At 41.5% G+C, this 23,247-nt stretch overlaps 2 protein-coding genes across 3 annotated transcripts; both read right to left on the reverse strand.

Annotated features, from left to right (window-relative positions):
- Positions 1 to 3,174: 3,174 nt before the first annotated feature.
- On the reverse strand, positions 3,175 to 17,105 carry LOC128874755 (uncharacterized). Of its 2 annotated transcripts, none has more exons than XM_054119796.1 (4): positions 14,223 to 17,105; positions 9,516 to 9,646; positions 9,331 to 9,415; positions 3,175 to 4,885 (listed from the first exon to the last, which is right to left on the reverse strand). In XM_054119796.1, the coding sequence occupies exons 3-4, from the start codon at positions 9,373 to 9,375 to the stop codon at positions 3,185 to 3,187; spliced, it is 1,746 nt and encodes a 581-aa protein (XP_053975771.1). In that variant the 5' UTR covers positions 9,376 to 9,415; positions 9,516 to 9,646; positions 14,223 to 17,105; the 3' UTR covers positions 3,175 to 3,184. The 2 variants fall into 2 exon arrangements, with proteins under 2 accessions (XP_053975771.1, XP_053975772.1); XM_054119797.1 differs by lacking the exon at positions 14,223 to 17,105 and adding an exon at positions 12,428 to 12,489.
- Positions 17,106 to 17,611: 506 nt separating this feature from the next.
- LOC128874753 (WD repeat-containing protein 44) lies at positions 17,612 to 23,193 on the reverse strand. The gene is made up of 6 exons (XM_054119794.1): positions 22,889 to 23,193; positions 22,091 to 22,250; positions 21,380 to 22,015; positions 21,160 to 21,297; positions 20,786 to 21,076; positions 17,612 to 20,688 (listed from the first exon to the last, which is right to left on the reverse strand). Exons 1-6 carry the CDS (start codon positions 22,954 to 22,956, stop codon positions 18,952 to 18,954), a joined length of 3,030 nt encoding a protein of 1,009 aa, XP_053975769.1. The 5' UTR covers positions 22,957 to 23,193; the 3' UTR covers positions 17,612 to 18,951.
- Between the last annotated feature and the right edge of the window lie 54 nt (positions 23,194 to 23,247).

Genomic DNA, 23,247 nt, shown 5'->3' on the forward strand with positions numbered 1-23,247 from the left:
CTGATCCTGAAGTACCACACGTACGTAATTATACATATAAGTAGGAAGACTATATTTGGAGAACATTACGAAAGAGAGAGGCCACTTTGAAGCACGCGTGCGTGTACAAAATAAAACAGAGTAGGGAGGAAGCTCTTTGTACAGGAAAACGAAGCTTCCTCGTATCCCCTTCATCTTCGTTCGCGTATCGCGTGCACGCCTTTGTGACAAAAAGAAAGAAACGTCTGTTGTTTTCCTTCTCCCCCCCTCCCCCAAAAAAAAGCGAATTAATTAACGATGCGGTGGTTCGGATGAATATGTGTTTATTTAATCACTCGTCCAAACGTTTTGCGAAACGCCAGAACAATTTTAGCCCGTTAGATTATCGCCTAGGCTATAAATATATGTATACGCGTGTATAGAAAAAAAGATATTGCGTGGTGGCAAGGAGGATTTTTAAAATTAAGAACTAGCAACCACCAATTTCGAGCACGACGAATAGTATCGAGCCGCGTACAGACCAAAGAGCCAAGGCGACCAAAGGCACATGCGCTCGAACCTTGGCGAACGTTGACGCATGTGGTCATTCGCATTCGATCGCCTTGGCTCTTCGGTCTGTAAGCGGCTTTAGAATGAATGTTGCTCCGCTCTGAAAGGAACAAAAAAGTTAAGTCGTTGTTTTAATCGAGAGGTTGTGTTTTTATTTAACATAAATCAATGATAATGCCAATAAATGTATTTACAGCACCTTAACCGATTTCCACAGACCCGACGATTTACTTTCTTCCTGTGTTGTCGTTGCCCGAAGTACACTTCGTATAGCAATCGTTTGTATCGAGAACGTTCGTGCAAAATGGATGGCAAATATAATTATAAATTTATTAATCGTATATAAAAGTTTAAGTACCAGCGTTCTTGTAAAAAGTACATTGTCTCGTCGATGAAGAATAATTTATTCCTTAAATCTACTTGCTTAACGCTAACATTAAATATTATATTATATAACCTTTCATATACCATTACAAGCTACTGACTATTGCTTTATACATTTGATCTTGGTATCTTGTATATTTCCCCGCTGATGTTGGAAGACGTTCAAGTGCATTCTTTGTTTGCAGATAATCGAATCGCTGGATGAAAATGAACGATTCGGTGTTTATTAGTTGAAATTTTCCAGTTTTCATACACAGACTCTATCGATGAACCAAAAGATAAAACTCGAAAACATAAAATTTTGATTCGATTACATGCTACGGAATTATTTCCAACACAACCACGAACCAACATCATCCTGTCAGGTAGCGTATCTACTACTATGCAAACCAATTCGTTCCAATGGAATGTTTAACAATCTACTCAACGATTTGACGATAACGTTCACAGTTCGAACTCGCACGATCACAAGTGCACAAGATGGATCGTATAAAGCAGAAGAAATTTGGAACATTCTATGCAACAAATAAATAACGGCGATGACGATAATGTAGTCAACAACATTAGAACGAAACGCTTCTCTTTAAAAAAAATATAGACTATCATCTCGCAGTATTTCAGCCTTAGTCGTGCCCAGTGCACACATTGTTCGCACGCAACCAGTGACGATTACAAAACAAATAGAAGAAATACCCAAATACCATGGTCCCGAAGTAATTGTAACAAGGAAGTCGCGAGCGCAATGTTTGATTATCTTTGACTAAATTTTCAGAAGGGAAGGGACGGGGATCGAGGGTGGAGTGACTATACACAGTCGCCTGTAAGGGTTTGAGCGTTAGTTTTATCATGACGAAGCACAAATCCGTATCGCTGTATCGTTCCGAACGAAAATTAAACGCGATACACGTAGCAGAGAGAATTCTACTTATTTTATTACGAACTATACTCTGTCTGGTACGTGCCGGTATACAGAATCGTGCTTGCGACATTCTGTAGCCTCTACAATACCTGGAATGGAGCGACCAGGAAGACCGGTTTTCTGCAAGATCCGATGAATAAAACTTGGGAAAAAGTTTTCCGCGATCACGGGCTTTCGAAAATGAGCACGAAATTGAGAACCCGGTCACCGAAATTCCTACTCTGTACCATTCGAAATCCGGTAACCATCATTGAGCAAGTCTACGTGGAAGTAATACTTCTTTTTTTACGTATTCCATCTACGTGCTGGAACGAACGAGAATCCTACGTTGACTCGTGATTCGTCGTTCGTATCCTCTTCGATAAATAATTTAATGTTATTAATTAACCAGCCTCGAGGGAATGGCTCGATTTAAACAATCTCCACGTCCTAATACCGTCCGCGACAAGAAGATGGCACACTACGTCGTTTTATCCGCAACGTGAAAACGGTTTTAAGAATACTGGAGATTTGACTGATAGACTCTGCAACAGACGGTAATTTCAAATTGTGTAGCAGGGCTGAAGACCATTTCCTGGTTTGAAATCATTCTCAGCCTTGCCATAGAGGATCTGAAACTTTACGTTACAGAAAAATGGCAAAAACTCCAACTGAGACCTTGTATAAATCGTTAACGAACACGTTGATCAAGGTGCTTCGATTTGGTGAAAGGGATACGAAATACTAAATCGAAAACAATTCTTTATATTCGTACAAGAATTATTTAAACAGTACGCTATCGTTCCATTTCTGTGCAACAGTTGTGGCTTTTATGCTCTTTAAATTATCAAAGTCTGTACAAAATGAATAAATAAGGTTAAAAGTGAAATGAATATGAAAATATGGTCTGTGCTATATCTTTGTCGTGGACTATATAATTCATCGACTATCAGGGATGGGTTCCCAAAAGTGTGCACGCAAATAAACAAATTTATTTGAAAATATAAGATTCTTTGAAAGCTTGCTGAATTTTTGATGAAAACTGAAACCCATAAATATAGAAAAAATTGGCAAGAAAATGTCTGTTATTATAAAATATATATAACACCAAAACAGGACAACAATTAGACTTCCAAAGATGTACGAATCGATCGACAATGATGAAAAAGAACTATGGCTACTAAACGTACCCACGACGATCATCGATACCACAAAAAGGAGAAACACCTAGCTAAACAGAGCTACATTTCGATCACAATCGGAATACAGATCAGGAACGTGGTCGTTCGAATACCTTTTGAGACACACTTCGCCCATCCCTGGTCGACAACGCGACCCGTGCAACCTCCTTCCAAATGCTACATCCGTTTGTACTTATGAATAGAAACACGTCCTCGTCGATTTTTTGGGGGCATTCTGTTCGCCGGCGTGATACGCGGCCGCCTTTCTAGCTTTTCCTGAGAACGGTCTCAGACGTAGACAGAGGTAGGTAGACAATATACACGAGGAAAGTAACACGGCGAGTAGTACTATGAGAGTGACAGCGAAGCCTGGTGTGGTCATACAAATCATCGCCGAACTCGCCGTGTTCTCGTTGCGGACAGGAAACACCATCGTCGGTCCATTAGAATCACCATTGTTGGACTCGTCGATGGAGAAGGTCAAATCGCCGGTTGAAACCACGCGTATTATCCGATTGACCCCGACAGCCTTCTGAGGAGTCGGCACTATTTCTCGTGACTTCCTCCGCCTCTCGTCCCGTGGACGTCCTGCTGTCGCTTGCAAGTACGCTTCCAGGGGAAGCGGGATAGGTGGGGGGAGACCGTAGCTGGAATCGAGGTGGCCGTTAGACGGGGAATGGTGATTCTCCAGAAGACCCTGGGACTCCAGCAACAAAGGGGACTCGGAGCACTGCTCTGGGCACTGATATCGACATATCTGTATCGTGCACTGGAAGTGAACCTCCATCGAGTCTGGGAATTTGAATGCCTGGAAATGTGCGTAGGAAAGAACCGACGCGGACGCGCCGAAGTTCTTGATCTTGGTGAACCGCGACATCAGCTTGGGCCTCGTGATACAGCCCCTCTGATCCACCAGCTGTATCGGTGCCCGTTTGCCATCGTGGGCCATGCAGTTCCTCACTAGCATGTCGAACTTGGAGTCGTCGTCCTTAATCGCGAGCACCATCGTCATCGTCTGACCGATCTTAACCAGACCGGAGACCTCGGACGCCCATGGACCCTTCCCCACCTGTATTTGCATCCAACAGCCGACGTTGTCGCCAGCGAAATCGGCCCTCACCACGTCCAACATGTCCACCGGGAACGGACGGAACGTGACAGACTTCTCGTACAGGTCGTGCCAAGTGCACCTAAGTTTCCTTGCCTGGTCCCAGACCTCTTGGACCTGGGGATCGTATTGCACCACGATGATGTTCTCGAAGTACGTCCCCGAGCCTGATTCGGCGCCGTAGCCGTACAGACCGTTCTCGGTATTCCCAGCGGTGCCACAGGCGTGGATGCTGATCTCGAAGTTGACGGACGTACGGCCCAAGCCAGCTGGCAAGTGCACGCAATTGACGTTGCTGTAGTGGCCCTTGCTGAACACGATGCCGTAGAACGGCTTGTCAAAGCCCAGGTAGACCTTCATCAGGTTCTTCTCGCACTTCACGTCCAGCGAGATGATCTTGGGCATGTCCGGCGTGGGCGCTGGCCAGGGTTCCGCGCCCACCGCTGTGCTGATTCCGCCGCCCGTCGTGTAGATCTTGTCGATGGCCTCCGATGGCGTCTTCGAGGGCGGCAAGGGCGGCGGCGGGCCATGATAAGCGACGTTATGGTGGGGCCTCGGATGAGGAAGGCCCAGACCCCCTCGACTCGGCGGCAGTGGCAGGGGATGTCCACGCAGACCACCTGGCTTGTAATGGTTGCTACCCGTGTCCTTCTCGCCTAGCGATTCTAACGCCAGTTGATCGGAGCTGTTGATGTCGTTGTCCTGGCGGTTCAGGGCCGAATTGTCGTTCCTGTTGTCCTCTCCAGGAATCGCCTCCACCACCTCCACGTCCTCCGTTCGGGCCAGCTGTCAACAGAAAGGCGAGACGCGACGTTTATAGCAAGATGATGGATTCTGTCAAACTAGAATTGGGAAGAAATAAAATGAAAATTGGGAAATTGGGTTTTCTTTCATGACTCGGTAACGTAGAATCCTCGATTGATAACTCACAAGTCGCACTGTTGGCAATGTAGAACACTTTGTCGTTAAATCTCTCGATAAATCAGGGCTCTGCATTGCCAAGCCTTATCGACAGAATGCACTACGTTACCAACGCTGTACTTTGCCAAGAGTACCTCAGTAACTGGATACATTTACACACTGTGAGTGTTGCAAAGAGTTCTTACAAACCAGTAGCTGAATATCTTCTGAGACTTTGATTTTAAATATCTCCTGAACTATTTAACGAAAGCACCCAAAGTTCTATATCATTCTCTCCGTCATTTCAAACTCTACAGCACTCTTTTCTTTAGCCTTTCATTGTTCAAGATACACAATGACTCTAAGGTGGATTTTTCTTTAAGATATGGCCCGTGGAAGGCATAAATGGGTTAAGGCGCCAAACCTCGCGACGCAGAGGTCTCTCCGCGCAAAAACAGGCGCAATTTCGTGTCCCTGGCCTCTGGTCACTCAAGATCCGCTCAAAGAGCTATCTCCGGTCGTGCGCATTCCTGATGGCCAATACGGGAGACAACAGCGTCCGATCAACAAACCCGTTCCGACTGTTCGACGAATGACGGGTTCGGAGAGCCGAGGAGGGGCGACCAAACGTCGGAATAGGAGCATCGGACCTGTATGCTCGGCGTAGTGGCTGATTACGTCACGCGTGACCCTGGGGCATAACGGACCACCCGTGTCTTTAGCCGCAGGTCAATCGGTCAGCCCGAGCGCTTCGGATACACGGTTCGGTTTTCCGTCTCTGCCCTCCGCCGACATCTGCTTATCTGGTCGCGGCTTTCCAACCTACGCGTTCCATAATTCGACGAAAGCTTACTGGGTCACCTGTGAACGAACTCGTGATGGATTTCGATGACGCGCGCTCGGCTGGAAAAGACGGTGGCCGTCCTTCGGGTGAAACGGCAGCGTCGCGACGATTTGCATGTCACGTCGTTCTCGTTTCGACCAAACACGCTCTCCCAGGCACGGACCGAAATTCCTGGCTAGATGAAAACTTCGAACGTGGAAGAGATGCACATTGCTTGGATGAACAGAAATTAGAATTTGATCTTTCGGAAAAATGAGTCGAAAATGTAAAATATATTCTTTTTCTTACGAGGCTTGATACTCGAGATAAAGCCATTTCTTTTAAATGTATGTTTTAACGAAGAATCAGTCTGCTATCGTCTACTATCTACTATTATAGTCTACTCGCTGCCAAAGGTATCCCAGATGGAAACGTAATCTCTTAATCGTTTCAGGGTAAGGACGATAACGTTGTCTTTGCACCGAGTAACACTAACGACTAGCTATTAATCCCCCGTAACGTCGGAGACCTCGAGATTAACATCGCGTTGAGAGCATTCGGCAAAAAGGGAAAATTATAGTAAGCTATGAAGAGTAATAATTATCCTCCGGCTCCTCGAGCGTTCTCGTATCCCGGAGAATTTCTTCTATCGGCTTAGAAGGTATTTCATTCATCCCATCTCTGCTCCATTCACCTCGTGGAGCCGGTGCAAAAACCATCACGCCGTATGCCGTGTGGCTGTACCATGTTGTCTGTTAACAGCCGCCATAAAATAACGAAAGAGATAATTATTAATTGAACAGATACTGACACCGGTGGCGCACGATTTCCTACCGTACTGGATATAACGAGGATTGCAGAACAGAATAATTGAGATACGACCAAGGAACCGTTCGGTACGTCTACAACGGTTTAACTGGCTTTGCGAGCGTGCTTAGAGAGGTACGTTAAAGGCAAAGCGTTATTTCCAGACGGCGAGCATGAAGATTGGTAGAGCACTTTGTCTATAGCGCACTTTATGCCTTAAACAAACGTGAACGAGTGCCTCGCGATAATTAGTAGAAACTACTTCGTAGCCTGCGGGATTACGGCCGTCTGGAAGGCATAAACGTTGGAGATCTCAATTTCTTTGTGAAATGATATGTTTCTTCCTGTGCAGCACGGTAATAACACGGTTGATCCTTTGTTGGAATTATTATTTGCACGATAACGCACAGAGAACAATATTTTAATGAGTAAATCGAGTTACTTTCCAGTCCACCTAATAATTACAAAATCTTACATTCCATATCGAAAAGAAATTTCCTGCTCTTCCATCGCCTGTGGAAAGAGTTTTTATCTAAATTTGTCTAATCTCTATCATTTTCTTTACAAATTTCAATTGAACATCGACGCTACTGTCCGAAAAGGATCGATTCGGCGAAATTTGGAATGCACTCGTTTGAAAGCAAGAAGGAAGAAGGGAGAAGATCGCGAACTACTTGAAGAAAATGGAATTTTGAACCCAAGAGATAGCTCGGCAAACGAATGTTGGACATTTTATGACCGTCGCTTGACAACGACCAGCGAAGCAAAGAAGAGGGATAAATGAGTTCCGGCGCGAGTTGAGCGACGTTCGAAAGTTGAAACGAATGAAGATAACTACTTCGTGACCCATGGAAAACGAACAAAATCCATTTGCAGCGAGTCGTCACTCGCGATGAAAAATGAATTTTATTCCGCGATCGGAAATATACGGAACAATGGCTGACTGAACTTTGCCACGACGCGGATAATGGTCGTTGTTTGGTGTCTGTGAAACGGAACTCTATTTTACTTTGTTAACCGCTTTGGGAGCGCTGGAAATACTTCATACTTTTTTATTATTGAATTATTATTCATATTAGGTTGTCAGAAAAGTTTCTTTCGCGACTTGCATTCAAATATTTTGTGTGGCGCTATTTATATAAATAGACAACTTTTATCTCTCAGTAGTTGATGTTAGAACGGTAATAGAGCAAAATAGATCGTATGGATTCAGTAATGTAAGATAAAACACAAAATATCGTGTACGTATTGCTTAATCATAAAACGAACGAAACTTTTACGACAACTTAATATTAGATGGACTGGAAAGTAATGTCGTTTATTCAATTTGAAATACTTGTTTATCGCTCACTAGCTCGTTGACTTTTATCGATCTGGCATTCAAAATTTGTACACTAAATGGCAAAAGGCTGTTGATAACGAGGGCGATTACATAATTGATTAAAAAAAGGAATTTATTAAAAATTTGTTTGAATTTAATGTAAAATAAACGACATTACTTTCCAGTCCACCTAATATATACGTAAGTATCCCAACCAGATGAAACATTCTTTCATGAAACTTCGTGAATTCTTGAATATTTTTGCTTAAAGGAAACAAATCAAAACACCGCGTAATTCAAAGTTTTCAGCTACGGACAAGGTGAAAGAGGACACGTTCCGAAATCTTGTAAATTTGATGCACGAATGAATTATAGAAACTTGAAACCTGATTTCTGGTCATAAATTCCGTTGGTTGGGAGGGTCCGAAAGAATGAGCGTTGATCAAGGAGAAAAGAAAGGAATCGAAGTGGTATCGGTCCCCGTGCGCGCAGGGTGGGAAGGCAGTATCACGGAACCGGTAGTTTGGTGTGCAATTTTTGCGAGTAATCTTGTAAGACCGATTCGTGGCGAAGGCCCCGGACGGTAAAACGTTACTTCGTAGTAGACGTGGACGAGCCGGATCGAAACGCCGCGCGCCATTTCAAGACAACGACCGGGCCTCGAGTCGCCCTTAGCTCTGGGTCAGAGCACTGGGTAACGGCATTGCTGGCTATGTACCCACCGCGTATCTGGGTTATAATGTAGTAATTACCCACGCAGACATACCGACCTACCCCCCTACAAACGCCGCCGCGTGCTCTTCTTACCTCTCGACGGTTTTTGACCACCGGTCGCGATAGTTCCCGCATACTTTTTCACTAACCGCAATTCGTGCTCGCTAAAGAGGAGCACTGCGACCGAAAGCTTCTCGTGGAATGCACCTTTTTACATTTTACGAAAGATTGGGGTCATTGACAAAGGTATAGATATTTTTTTGTGAAATGGGTCATATTGGTAAGAGTCCGACAAACGCCCTTTTCTTAAAGACTTGTTTGACAAAATGGATCGATGGATGTATCGATACAATTCGACTACATTGTTTACAGTATAAAAATCTGTTTTTGTTTTCAAGTCAAAAAATCTAATGTAATTCAATTTTCCAATATTTCTTGATACGAATTTTGTAGACCACACTTCGAAGTGTATATATTCAGGTGTTATAATTATAAATGTCTACGTTAAATAATTGGTATATTGAAAATTTCCAAAATATCTTCGTAATAAAATAAAAATAATCATTCTCTAATTGTTTTCTTCCCTGATAAAAATTAAATGAACGAGATAAACCAATGATCGTCAAATTTTATGTTACAAACAAAATTTAAAATGGGTTTACTTACCCCCTTTAGTAGGAGACAGGCAAAAATGAAGATTCGCCACCGCATGCTGTACTAGCGTCCACGGTGGAGCACTATAAACCCGCCCCTGAAAGAATACGTTGCTCCCATTTAAAGAACCATCTACATGATGTAACTTATACTTAAAATTAATTAGAGATAATAATAATCGATCTAGTTACACGTACCTATACCAATAATCTCGTCTGTTTTATTATTCGACCCGTCCAATACAAGTTCTACTTCTGCACTCGAAGTCAGCGAGCGTCGATGAAATCTTCTGGTATTCCCCTTATGAAGAGATTGACGCTTAGTCGATCTGCAATACAATATAAAGAAAAAAAAACCATCAAATTATATAATATTTGATATATTTGTCATGCTGATACAGAATGAAGATAATTGAGAAAAATATGATGTAACGCCATTTCCTAATTTTTCTCGTTAGAAATTTTAGACGATATACCTCAATGTCTATATATTCATGCATTTAAATTTGAACTGCCTTCGTTAAATAGTTTGTACGTTAAAAATTCCTCCAAATTGGCCTGATTTTTGGAGGGTCAAGAAAGTAAAGTTTATACGCCTTAAAACGTAAGTGGACCATGCCTTTCTAGATGTCTGGGACGTTGTACAGCATTCCCGATGAATGTGCAAACGGAACGTCATAGTTAGTTGTTAGTAGAAAATACTGAACACCGAACGGACGAACCGGTCCATCATCAGGACGCCTGGTTCGTGTTTAATCGCCAATTATCAGACACGTTCGCCTCGTGCAACCACTGGGCCACCTGTCCCAAATTCCTGCCGAATGTCCGGGTTTTCGCTCCGTTACCTCGTTGTACTCATGACACCCGACTGCCACGATCGACATCTATAGGTATGAACTGAATCCGTAGAACCGACGCCCGGAAAATCGGGGATCTCTGCTTCCTGCCATTCGTTATTGAATTTTTCTCTTTCTTCGCGACTCAAAAGTAAAGATTTTCTATACATAATCACCTAGCGTACAAAGTAAGTCAAGCAAATGGCAATTTTATATTTAGAAGATCTCTAAATTATCTGTGAAGTAATATTATTTCGTAAATTTTTCTCCAAGAATTGTTTCTGCTGAAGAGAAACTTGAAAGCTGTTTTCTGAGTTACGAATTTTGAAGTGATTCGTGTGACCTCTAATTTCAGTTGCGCTAATGCTTGAGTCATTGTGCGAAGCCATTAATACTCGAACTTCATTTCAAGATGGCTATTTAGGTCCACGAAGTCTCTCTGCAGACGCTCGACGGCGAGTAAACATGATGTCCCGTATTTCGTAGTGCAACCAGAATGGGGTAATTCCTTGTTTAAGAATAAGTCGAAAATAACCATTCATAGATGATTACTTTTGAAAATATGTGGGTCATCCACCCATTTTAAGTAATATTCAGTTAATTTTATTACAGATTTACTGGTTAAAAGAAATGATGATCGATCAAGACGTTGTCGTTTAAAGTTTGTCAATCGAGTGCGCCAAATATTTTCCAAATGAAATTTTCCAATTATCTGGAGAATGAAGACTCGTAGAAAAAAATTTTGTTGGACATTTTCACTAATTTTTAGTTGAAGAACGTTACGATATGTTCTTTTATTATGAAAAAAATTCAATTAATGTTTTCAATTTATTTTTAAAGGATCGCTCGCTTTCTATGCTACGAATTATGGAACACCCCGTACACTCTCCATCTATAGAGAGCAAAGAAGAGGTCGCGAAGACGCGCTAGGTGGTTGTGTTCGTCGGAATTATTCAGTAGGTTCAAGGTGCACGCGAGACACTGCGCGAATGTAGGCAAGTAGGTTTCCATCTATCGGGCTTCAACGTTCGTACCGAATCCACTTACACGGATCCAAAGCTAAAACCGTCCCCGCCAATGGGCTCTCGTTCGATTCCAGCTCGGACAATAGACGATACGTGCGACAAATCACCGATTTGGGAGCTGAGTGGCTGTTTGTCTGCCATTTCGATGGTATGCGCGTTGGGAATTTCTAAAAGACCACGAACAATCCATTTCGGACGCCCTATTGATCTCTGCGCGCTTTTCGGTCGGATCGAGTATATTTCCACGCCATTTCCATTCATACCGTCGACAACTGAGAAATTTTTACCTACGAACCTTGGAGAAAGCTATTCCAATTCAAAAAAAAAAATTACGACCAAATTTCTATCTACGGAAAGACACGTTTTAAAAGTCCTTGATTACGCTCCGACTATTTAAATAAAAATTTACCCTCTTTGTTATTTATCTACCCATCTCTGGTATGAAGCGAAAGGATATTATGATCGACGGATTATGATCTATAACGAATTCCGTTAGCAAAATCGCACGTCTCGTTTATTACTGACATGCATTAGTTATTATTTAACTTAACAATTCGCGGCACGATAGACGACGACACCTGTTCTTTCTTTCACCTCGGGTGCCGGTCCTTGAATAAAAATCACTGCCGGCTGTTTACGCGTCCGTTGTTCCACGCTAACCATGAATCGGGCACGGCGAAGATGTGGCGTGGTGCCAAATACATATAACGGTTCTGCCGGTGTGGTAATTTCGAAGTCAGGCATTCGCATAATGAGTGCGTACCTAATAGTGACCCATATAGAATGGAGCCGAGGAAATATCACGTTCCCCTTTCTTTCGGGCGGTGACACCACCAACTATGTGACTTTTAAAAATGTTTAACGCGAAGACCCTTGATAAATCTAATTGGATCGACCAACAAAACGATCAAATTATAATTGTACAGTATAAAACAATTGCAGTTATAATTTCACTGCCTTCCCAAAGAACAAGATAAAGGATCTTAATCTCTTCTTAAGCACTGCATCGATCGCCTTGACTACAAACATGCTAATAAACTTGATGCCCGGCGAACACGCAGTTTATCCCTTCAGAGAGGCGTTTGTTAGCAATCGTCAATGGAGTGCGCAAGGAATAAACGATACGTAGATAATCTACATTACTTTATCGTGTGCAACACACCAAGCATGCGGTAATCGAGCGTAACGTAACAAATTGACAACTCGATGACAACTCGATGCACTTTCGATGTAAAGGTGTCGTATTTACCGATCGATCGTGCGAGATATAGCCGATGGTACTCGATGAATATCGTCTACCGTTAGCGTCGGCCGTGTCGACTGCCGATTGACTCTCCTTCTTTTCTATGCGCTAGGATTTTACGACCATCGTCAATCACGATTTAGTTACTCCAACACAATCATCACCCCTTGTACCCTTCGGCTACACCGATTGAATAACGACCCGGGAAATTGCTAAGTCCAGCGTGATTAATCATTCGATGATCTCAAGTAGGTATCACCGTATCGGTTAGCAACGATCAAACTCGTGTTTTTGTTAGCATGATGGAAGACTCGCGTATTGTTCCGGAATTTTTTGTGTGGAACAAACACTGAAGAATTATATAATTTGAATAGACGATAAATCGAATAAAAGTGATAAAATGATAACCCTTTCACTTTTTTGTTTCAGATAAATCAACCCTGAGTGGCGATGGCTGCAATAAACGAGCTAGTGGAACACCATTTCATATATTATATATTTAATTTTCAGCTTTCTACATTGCATAGTTTTCATATTAAAAATTCCCAAAAACTTATTTTAATCTACCTCTCCAATTGCACCCGATTTACCAAACATCAAAGATAAGTACACCGAGACCAATTTCTGTACCCCTCGCCTTCAAAGGTACCGCCATCCAAAAAATCCCGCATCTCAACAAAGCATACACAGACACATATAAAAAATTTGAAACCGATATCTGTGATACTTCTTCCTGAATAAAATCTGAAACATCACCGATATACTAGGACTTCCAACTAGCTAGACACCTTAACGGTCACCCCTACTCTCAATTAGTCCCCTGAATCGATGTTTTACCGTATTGGAACGTGTTACGCGAAGAGAGGGACAATATTTCTTGCGCGAGTGTTCGCTCGATTGGCAAGAAAATGGACACAAGTCGAATCGTAAGATGTGCGAACGCGTGCATCGTTGATTTCCAAAACGGACTCCGCGAGATTAGCCCCGACAGCCGAGCAACCGCCAACTGTTGCGGTGCGCATTCAATAGAATGAAAGCGGTCACCACGTGGTCGGTTATAACGCGTCGAACATCCCGGCGGCGCGTCATATAATTTCTACGGGACGAGGTTGCACAGCCTCTGTCATTACCAGCGAATTAGAGGGACAAACGACGACGGTTCCGCTGCAAATAATAGCTTAATCAATGGCGCGACGATAATTGGATTACCACCTAGCACGCGATAATTACTCGTTAAATCCGCGGCGTCGTATGATAAATGCTCCCGACAAGTACCGCGAACGATCGCCCGTTCGAATGTAATTGAAGACACGCCGCTGGCACCGTGCGTTAACGATTCCGGATAACTGGTTGCATTGCCATCGCGACAATTAATTAGAAAAACCGAAAATACAGTTTACGTCTCGCTCGAGTGAACTACCACCAGGTGACAGAAGACGAGTTATCGGACGAGAGAGCAACGATGGAGAAAACGTGCCTCGTCAGGCTGTTAACGCTTCGACCACACGTGGAGTCCTCCTTGGAACGTTGCTACCGCGAGGCTTACCATCCCGTACAACGTTGAACGCGAACATGATTAATGATAGATTTGCATTTCGCTGAGAGGAAAAAGACGAAACGTGTGTCCTCCTCGAAAAAAAAAGTAATATTTATTACAAGAGGTTACACTATTCACTCGCGAACGACGAGTATCTTTCGAGGAATGAAGTTCCGGTAAGATGCAAATCGTTTGAAACTGGGACGGAAGCACGAGATCCAGACGAAACACGGATGGGATTGAATGAGGTGAAAAGTGTCTTACGTTTCTCCAACAGGCTGCTCTTCACCTTATCCCGTGTGTCAGAGGCGTACGGCGCGGAGAAAGAGGTCTCGAGGAACGCACCGCACTGATCGAAGCACCATGCGCAAAGAGATCTCCGCGTACCCGCGCGGTAGGAGGCACTCTAAAGCGCAGACGGTTGATCTCAGTCGATTTCAGTCGCGAAAACGAGGACGAAATCGTGGAACAGGCGAGAAGGCAGGACCACGTTTTACCAGCCACTTGCCACCGGCAACTTGTTTCCGTGCTGCGCGCGTTTCGCTTGTTACGCGTCGTTCGACGACGCCCGCGCGAGTGATCTCGTGTCTCTTAAAAGCGACGCGCCGCGATATCTGTCGCGGGCCAGCTAGAAAGACGCGTTGCGGCGTGGCTGCGGCTCCGATTGTGCACGCGAGAACTCGTGGAGTCGGAATGGGGTACACCTGTCCGATATAGAGAGTATACTATAAACGTGGCGGCCCGCCCCCTGACCCAGACACATGGTACAGTTATATAGGTCCCTCGCGGCCCGGAGGATATCTCTTGTCGTTCGGGCCACACTCCTGATGACCACGACCACGGCCCGTGCTCGTACCTCCTATCCATCGTTCTTGTCCTTCTCGTTGTCCCTCTTGCCGCCTGTGTGCACGCGACTCGTCAGACATACGACGCTGTCGCGTCGTTAACACGCGTCACATCGGCGTCTGTGTAACCGCCACTCGGTCTGCAGGTGTACACCGATCCGTCCTGTCGCTTGGGAACCTTGAACTTCGTGTTGTTGTTGTTGTTGTCCTATGACAATTTTTTAGATCACTCAGTAGACCAGAAATTACTTGAGCAAAATGACTATACAGTAAAGAGCATGAAAATTGGCACACCATATGGTTTTAGTATCTATAATAGACGATTTTTGTATCAATCGTGACAATCGTACATAGATAAGCATTTCAAAATCAATATTCTATTATAATGTCGATACCTTATTTTGCATAAGAGTACACGTTTTACATACAATTTTTACATACATTTTCGTTTATATATGTGATAAGAATCCGCAGTCCAGTAATTAATAAGGCCTGAGTTCAGACCAACGAGTTTTGTTCTTAAACAATATTTTTATATCGTAACTTTATATTCAACCGTGTAAAATTGTAAAAAAAAGTCACTGAAACAAAAGAAATGTATAGTTTCTGTAATGAAAAAGGTCTTAAATGTGCCCACTCGTACCTACTTCGTGTTTATAAGATTCGACGTTTTAAATTACATAAATTATGTCCCATATGCTCCAATTACCGCTTCTCCATTGAGGAATGTTTTGTACTTCGCCAGGGGCTCCAAATGGCGAAAAAGGTGATCGTCCGTTGGAGAAAGGTTCAGTGAATTTGCGGCCAGACGTTGTCGTGAAAAAGTATGAGTCCGTGACTGTTAATCGATTCGGGTTCGTTTCGTATCAATCTTGACTTGTTGACGATATGATACTACTTTTTATTGTTTCAGCCAAGTTTCAAAGAAGAGTATTGTACTATGCATTACTTTCGGGTATACTAGAGAATATTTCGTTGGGTAAAATAGACCCCTTTTGTTTTACCCTCCGAGTTCCCTATTCTATCGACAGTATGGTCTATTTTAACAACAGAGTGCTCTATTTTACCAACGAAATATTCCCTCCTACGCGCGCAATCCAACTTCAGGAACATGCAACTAATTTTTATTTCAGATAAGCATTTTTATGAAAAATGGATTTCCACTGTTTCAAACCTTAAATGAAAAGGCATCCCAATCGTCTCAGTCAATAGGTGTAGCAACTGCTTGTCTAGTTATGCTTTAATATACCTGTAACTTTTTGAAATTCGGTTTTGTAACGTATTTTGCATCTGTCGAAATATTCTTGTAAACGAGCTTAATGAACGCTATCCTGTCCAAAATATCCCAGACTTCAACTGGCCAGCAATTCAACACTTACAGGATTATCGAAACCCGCCTGTCATTAATAATGTTGCAAATTATAGGGTGTCCGTACTCTTTCGCGACTGACTGTACGCGTTAAGCAGACTTTGAGCCTTTCTTTCTCATTTATTATAACTGTACCGATGCTCGTGATTTATTACTGTCTTTTAATCGTCCCTCGGCGTTACTTTTACCGCGAATAAATGTTCAAATACCCATTAACAAAATATCGTGTATCCGTTCGAAATACATGAAATACAAAATTGACGTAAACGAAACATTTTTAATATTATCGTATTATCTATGATACTATTTTCAAACGAATTTTAGAAATTGTTATCTTTCTCACGGTTTATTTTCACGTACTCGGATCGCCACTAAAGCGGAAGACCGAAGTTGCACGGCGTACTTCACGCCTCTAAGTCGTATGGCGTACTTTCATCCTAATTACCGAAGACAATGCACGCACATACGCGCACTCGATGGTATGAATGTGGTAAATGGGTGAATCAGCCGACAATCAACCGACCAACCGACCGACCGACCGACTGACCGCACACACATTGCTGACCTATAGGTGAGTAACCAGCCGGTACTCGTGCCTTTGTGTGTAACAATGGTTGGAATCTTATTAGCGGTGATCATTGTTCGGTTTCTCCTCCATGGATATGACGAGTCGCACGTTTTCTTCGCAAAACATTGAGTTATCCCCTCCGCATCCATAATTTTCTATACGCAGCTTCAAATAATTTATAATGGTCTTACATCGACTATAATTTTTCAGTAAAATATTATCCAATACTGTTTTCTTCTTCTTTTTTTTAATACTTTGGTAAATTATAAGCATAACAAGAGAAGAACCATGAAACTCGATTTAAAAAAGAAGGAATTGTTAACGTCGATGGGAATTGTAGCAATATTCCTGCAACATTGAAAGGTTGCGTGTCATACAGGCTGTTATGTACAATGCCGAATGCAAGTATTATCACAAAGCTAATAAATAAAGTTTCCTGTTGGTTAATGTAAACTTGATGTATATTGCTGTGTGACGGCAACTTAAAAAACAGACACATTTCCATACACGAATACACTATTGATACATTAATATATTACATAATTACTGATTACTACGAGATCACAAACGATAGTTTTTGTGCACGCCGCTGTCGAACTGACTGCCGTTAATAAGCGATTAATGCTATCGCTCGAATAATATATTTACAATTTGCATTTACACAAAATACCTACATTTCTTTCCTGCGTATTTACATTAAGTTCACGATACAAATAAAATACATCGTACATTGTAATTTGATCGTTCAATTATTCCTGCGACCCTGCGACACTGCAATCCAACGTGCGCAGAATGGTCTCCATTTGCATATCTACTACAATCGCTCTTCGAAACCGCGAACGAATAGCGCATCATCTTTTTACGACATGACTTGTTTGTTAGATCGAGAATCGCGAAATGCAGAGTTTCGAGCAGCGTTTTAATCCGTCGTTTGATGAATTACACGGTACTCTGTTTTTTTTTTTGTTTGCCGCTATAATTGACACGTTGCGAAATCGGTATTCCGCGCAACACCATTTTAAATCAGGTCTAAACGACACGCGATTGCGACATTCTGTCGAGCACTGAACATAGCGAGTGTTGTGAGCATATAATAACATCTACGGTACATAATGTGTCAATGCAAGGCAAACCTTGCACTTACATTAATCGGTCGAATTATATCTGCTTTATATAGAGCGTAACGTCAAATCATTTGATCCATATGGTTATGTCGAACTATAACTTTCATATTGAACATGTGATGTAGTCTCTAAAATATAAACTGCGTTCGTAGAAAAACTTAACGATGATGCATTTTTAACTTCGAACCACCTCATTGTTTTGTTGTTTTTTTATCTTTTTTTTTCTCATATTGTCTTCGATGTATTACACTATCTTATCACGGTAAAGTTCTAGAGCAATACTTTTAGAAACCATCAGGATTCGAAAACCCAGTTTGATATTCATTAAACTATGTAGATACTATTCAACATTGCCTAACGATAAATCACCAAGATATATTTATAAGTTTTTTCGGTTCAATCTATACGATTCAATCGATTGTTGTTCTATTCGACCATTACTCTTGCGTGCTTGCTTATACTTTGTTTTTCACCAAGGTGCTCTTTCCTTCTATAAATTAATTGAAACGAACATTGCCAATATTATGTTGCAAAATGCATATGTATACGCTGCAACATAGCTTTGGCAAAGCCATTATAAATGTATATGATCGCAGTGGACCAGCACCGAAAAAAAAAAACATATGATACAAGAAAAATCGATAAAAATATAATGTCGAATTTAAAAAAAAAAATTGTTAAAAATACATTATGTTATAAATCTATGTGTTTCATATGGCTTACTTAAAGCTTTAGTAGACATTATAATTATAACAGTATGCGAAGATTATTATTCACTTTACGATTAATAATTTGCTGCTCAATTTAATAAGGAAAGCGAACATTGTTCGAGCATCAAACTTATGGGTGATTTGGTATTACTAACTATGCGTTAGAAGCTTTCTTATTGTGAAATAATCCTTTTAGCATGCATTCCAAAATATTTTGTCGTCGCAAATTTTTAGTACAATCACGTTTACCTTGAAAAACAGCTTACAGTGAGCCCTACATCGTTCACTGAGGTAAAACAAATATACGCGTATAATATATTGGCGTTCTTACTCTTGTCTAATTATTACAACAGTGCATAGATGAATGCAGTACTGTGTTATGCGAGAGCAGATGCGGGTAGGGAACTGTGCTTAGGTCTTGTTTTATTTAGAAAAACTTTTATGCAGCCGTTGAAGTCAGCGCTTACAAGAACGTGTCCACCGCAACCTTTAGTGCGCTGTTCAACCACGGGATCAACAGGAGGAACTTCTACAGTTGAACTACCTAGATTTGTTACATCTTCCTTATTTTCCCTCCACTGCTCTCTTTCTTCGATCTGCTTAATAATACTATCTGGATTTGGTGCAAATACTGCGCATGTAACTACAGCGTTGTGAGCTTTTATACCTTCCCAAAAGTCATTTCGATCTCTGCGTACACTCGAGAATTTGGAGTAATCGTGATGGGTCTTCCAGATATAAATGCACTGATTTTCCGAACCACTAACTATGTACTGTCCGTCAGGGCTGAAACTCGCTTTAATCTGACTACTGACGTTAACGTAACCTTTGTATTTGCACGATAAATTTAAATCTCGTAAATCGTACAAACGAATACGACTATCGTTTGACGTGACCAAAATTTTCTCTTCCCCCGGCATTGGTTCGATACCACTAATTTTTCTTCCCGTGGAATTTTTACCTCTCGTCGATCGAACGTGTATTTGCGTGTGATACTTCAACTGATCCGTATTGTAAAATATACATCGGCCATCGTACGAGCCCACAACTGCGAATTTTCCATTTTGGCAAAAGTTTGCGGCGGTAATTAACTTAGTTTGTCCATCGACTTCGTTCCATACAGCTACTTTCTTGTCCGGAATATTCCAGAGACGAAGTTTACCGTCTAAAGACCCTGAGAGAAAATATCGATCATCGCGAGGATGAAACACTATCGCCGTAACAAAATCGATGTGCTGGAAACAGCATAAGCATTCCTTTCGCGATATATGCCAAAGTCGCACAGTTTTATCCATTGACGATGATAAAACGAAATAATTTTTAGACCATGAAACATCGAGCAAGTCTGAGGTATGGCCGGCGTAAGTGCAGAATGGCTTTGGCATAAAAGGACTTTTTGTCCCCTCTATTTCACTTAAGGCACTAGCCACAACATTAGGATCTTCCATGGATTGTTGCGAGACCAGGGATTCTTGCGAAGGAGTTGGACTAACTTTCTCGGCATTGTATTTCGTTCGCATGTCTTGAAAGTACGTGAACGCATCGCGTAAAACCCAAATTCTTAGAACTCGATCTTGTCCTGCCGTAGCGAGCAATCGTCCACAAGCAGAAAATTTCATACACCAAACAGGGCCCACGTGTTCACCACTTAAGTCTTGAACGTGCTGTAACCAACTAAATTCATATGGTCCTTTGTGACTATTGGACGCTTTCAATTTAATGTATTGCTGTTCACCGGGATAAACTTCATCTACTATTTCCATAACGTCTTCTTTGTGTCTGGCGTGAGATACTTCCTGCGCGATAGATTTTGCTTTGTCCATCGTTTTTTTTACAGTAGATCCTAAGAATCGTTTCAACTTTTGAGTTTTCTTTCGAACTCTACCAACGGCTACGTCTTCGTCTGGTGGTATACTAGACATTTTACTGTCGACGCTTTCCTCGTCGCTTTCTTTTTCCTTCTCCAGACTAGAATTACTTATATATTCGGAAGTAAGTCTCATTATATGAAGCGACAAAGGGTTAATACACTGTGGTAATTTATCTTCCGCTATACTTAATGGCACTCTTTCTCCAGTGTCTAGGTTTAGTACAGTTACTTGTTCTAAAATTTCCTGAAAAAAAAAAAAAAGAATAAATATCGTTTGTTATTAAACTATAGACATTGAGAAGCATTATAATTAATAAATAACACTTTACTAAATGTCTTACCATGTCCGTTAAACGTTTTCCAGAATCCGTTCTTGTTCTCACAAACATATTCAACTGTTTAATCATATCTTGATCACCAGCCGATTTTCGTCTCTCTTTCGAACCCGAAGGACTTAAACCCGAAAATTTATGAGGACCTAAAGAATAACGGCCAATGCTGTTACTAGACATGGATCCCACTGGACTACTTGATTTATCGCTCGATCTCAAACTCATTAATTCTGCTTTTGCTCTTTCTATTCTTTCCAATTCTTCAGCCGATGGTCCTTCCGCTTTCGACTTAACTTCATCCTAGAAATAAACAATGATGTTAAATATTTACATTGCATGTAACATGTTAAGCTATGTATTCATAAATATATCAGAATACGTACTTGTGGTTTAACAACATACTGTCCCTTTGTAGCAGATCGAATATCAAGAGAATGCTCAAATTCTCTAGTGATCGACTCAATAGTACTTGCTGGACTTGGTAATGGTGAAGCAGGTAAGACTAATTCCGTTGTGGAAGGCTGAAATTACGAATCAACGTTTATATACTTTATACGTTACTTTTTTACGCTGGATAATTATATTAACGAAGAAATATCGTACAGCAAGATCAGTAGGTGTCTGAGCTTTTGGCTTCTTTTTACGTCTTGGCGGTGCAACAGGTATTCCAATCACGGTAACATCTTCGCTTGACTTTCCATTATTCTTTGTACTAGCGATGACATCGGGCTCTTGAAGTATAACAGTCTTATCATTTTGCGAGCGAGGAGCACAGTTAGACCTACCGTTAACAGAGGATTCCTGTAGGATATCCCCTGATAATGTAAGGATACTGGACGACTGGGACACCTTACCAGACATCGTGTCCTCGTCTTTGCTTGGTATACTAGCAATGGAGGACATTTGACTATCACGGGTAAGGATGCCAGAAGGGGGATACTGGGGTACATTTGTTACAAGTACAACGGAAGCACTGTCTCCAACTCCAGCTAAAATTCTACCCACTCGTCCTAAAGATGTCATACTCTGTAGACTAAGAGCATCATGTTCTATGATTCTAAAGGGATGAGTTGTTTTTGAAGGAGTAGGATAAACACCCTCGATAGATGATGTTTGACTATCTGGAGGGGAATTATTAATTGGGATATCATCATCCTCTGTTTGCATACGCTGTCTAAGTTCACGAAATCTCCTCCTGCCCACGATCTTATCAGTGCTTGATTCCTTTCCATCTTCCTCCTAAATAAATGTGAATCTTTAATTACAAATACAAAACATTAAATATATAATGACCTAATATTGATGAGTACTTACAGATTTATCTTTACTAGGCATACATTTTATAGGTACAGGTTCCTTTGGTTCTGCAGGTTTCACAAAAACATCATCGTCAGATTTTTTAGAAGCATCTGATACATCCTTAATTTGTATTTCAGTATTTTCAGTGCTGGTAGAATCACGTTGTTTACTTTTCCTATAAAAATTAGATACTCATTTCAAAAAGGAAAGCAATACTTGGGGTACAAACCATAAAATAATCTTTGTGTTTCACTAACAAATGATTGAATTCACAAGTGATCAAACATTCAAATTTTGTCATATAAAACTCAACAAAACTGAGAGAAAAAAATAAAAATATTTATATGATGATTCATTTCATAGCTCAGTAATCTTTAAAAAAAAATACATAAGTTAAAGATCATATCTCAAGTTTCTGGAATGACAATGCCAACGATTACAATCCTAGAAAACGTGCAATTACCGGCCCCAAAATAAGTGCTTTCGATCGTAGAAATAATTATACGTATGCAAGTATTAAATTTCGAACCTAACCAAAAATAATTCGGAACATAATACAGCGAAGAGCTAGTTATGAAGAAATTACTCGAAACAAACATCCGTGCGCAGAAGAAAACTAAACGAACTACGAGTCGAACAAAATGAAAATCGCGAATCAAATTTTTATAATAGCTGTTATTCGATAAATGTCCGTGTTCAAATAATTGCGAAAAACAGTACAGGAATTATCTGTAATACCTATGCATAGTAAATGAATGATTATTATAGGTTTTCGAACAGAATCGTACGTCAATCGAGGACTAGTTAAATTACCGTGAATTGCGGTGGGAAGTATCATCCTCCGCATCAAAAAATTCTTCGGAATCGCTGCTTCCAGACATTGTCGTCTGCACTGAATGATCAGTAATAATACTATTGTCCGCATCGGTACTGTCAAGGCACGTCACGCGTTTCGCAAAATCGCGAACACTGGGGTTGAACAGAAACGGCTACAGGATCGCGAGCGGCACGAAGTCATGACTTGATTTCTAATATTCTAATAGCGGTTACACAAGTGGACAGCTCTGTGTTGGACAGTGCTGAAGAGTGCTGAATGCGCTCGTGCGCCCAGGAAACAATGATTTCTGCCGTGAGAGGAGAAACTCACTAGCTTTGGACAGCCATACCCATCT

Source organism: Hylaeus volcanicus, chromosome 4 (assembly GCF_026283585.1).
Source record: "Hylaeus volcanicus isolate JK05 chromosome 4, UHH_iyHylVolc1.0_haploid, whole genome shotgun sequence".
Lineage (NCBI taxonomy): Eukaryota > Metazoa > Arthropoda > Insecta > Hymenoptera > Colletidae > Hylaeus > Hylaeus volcanicus.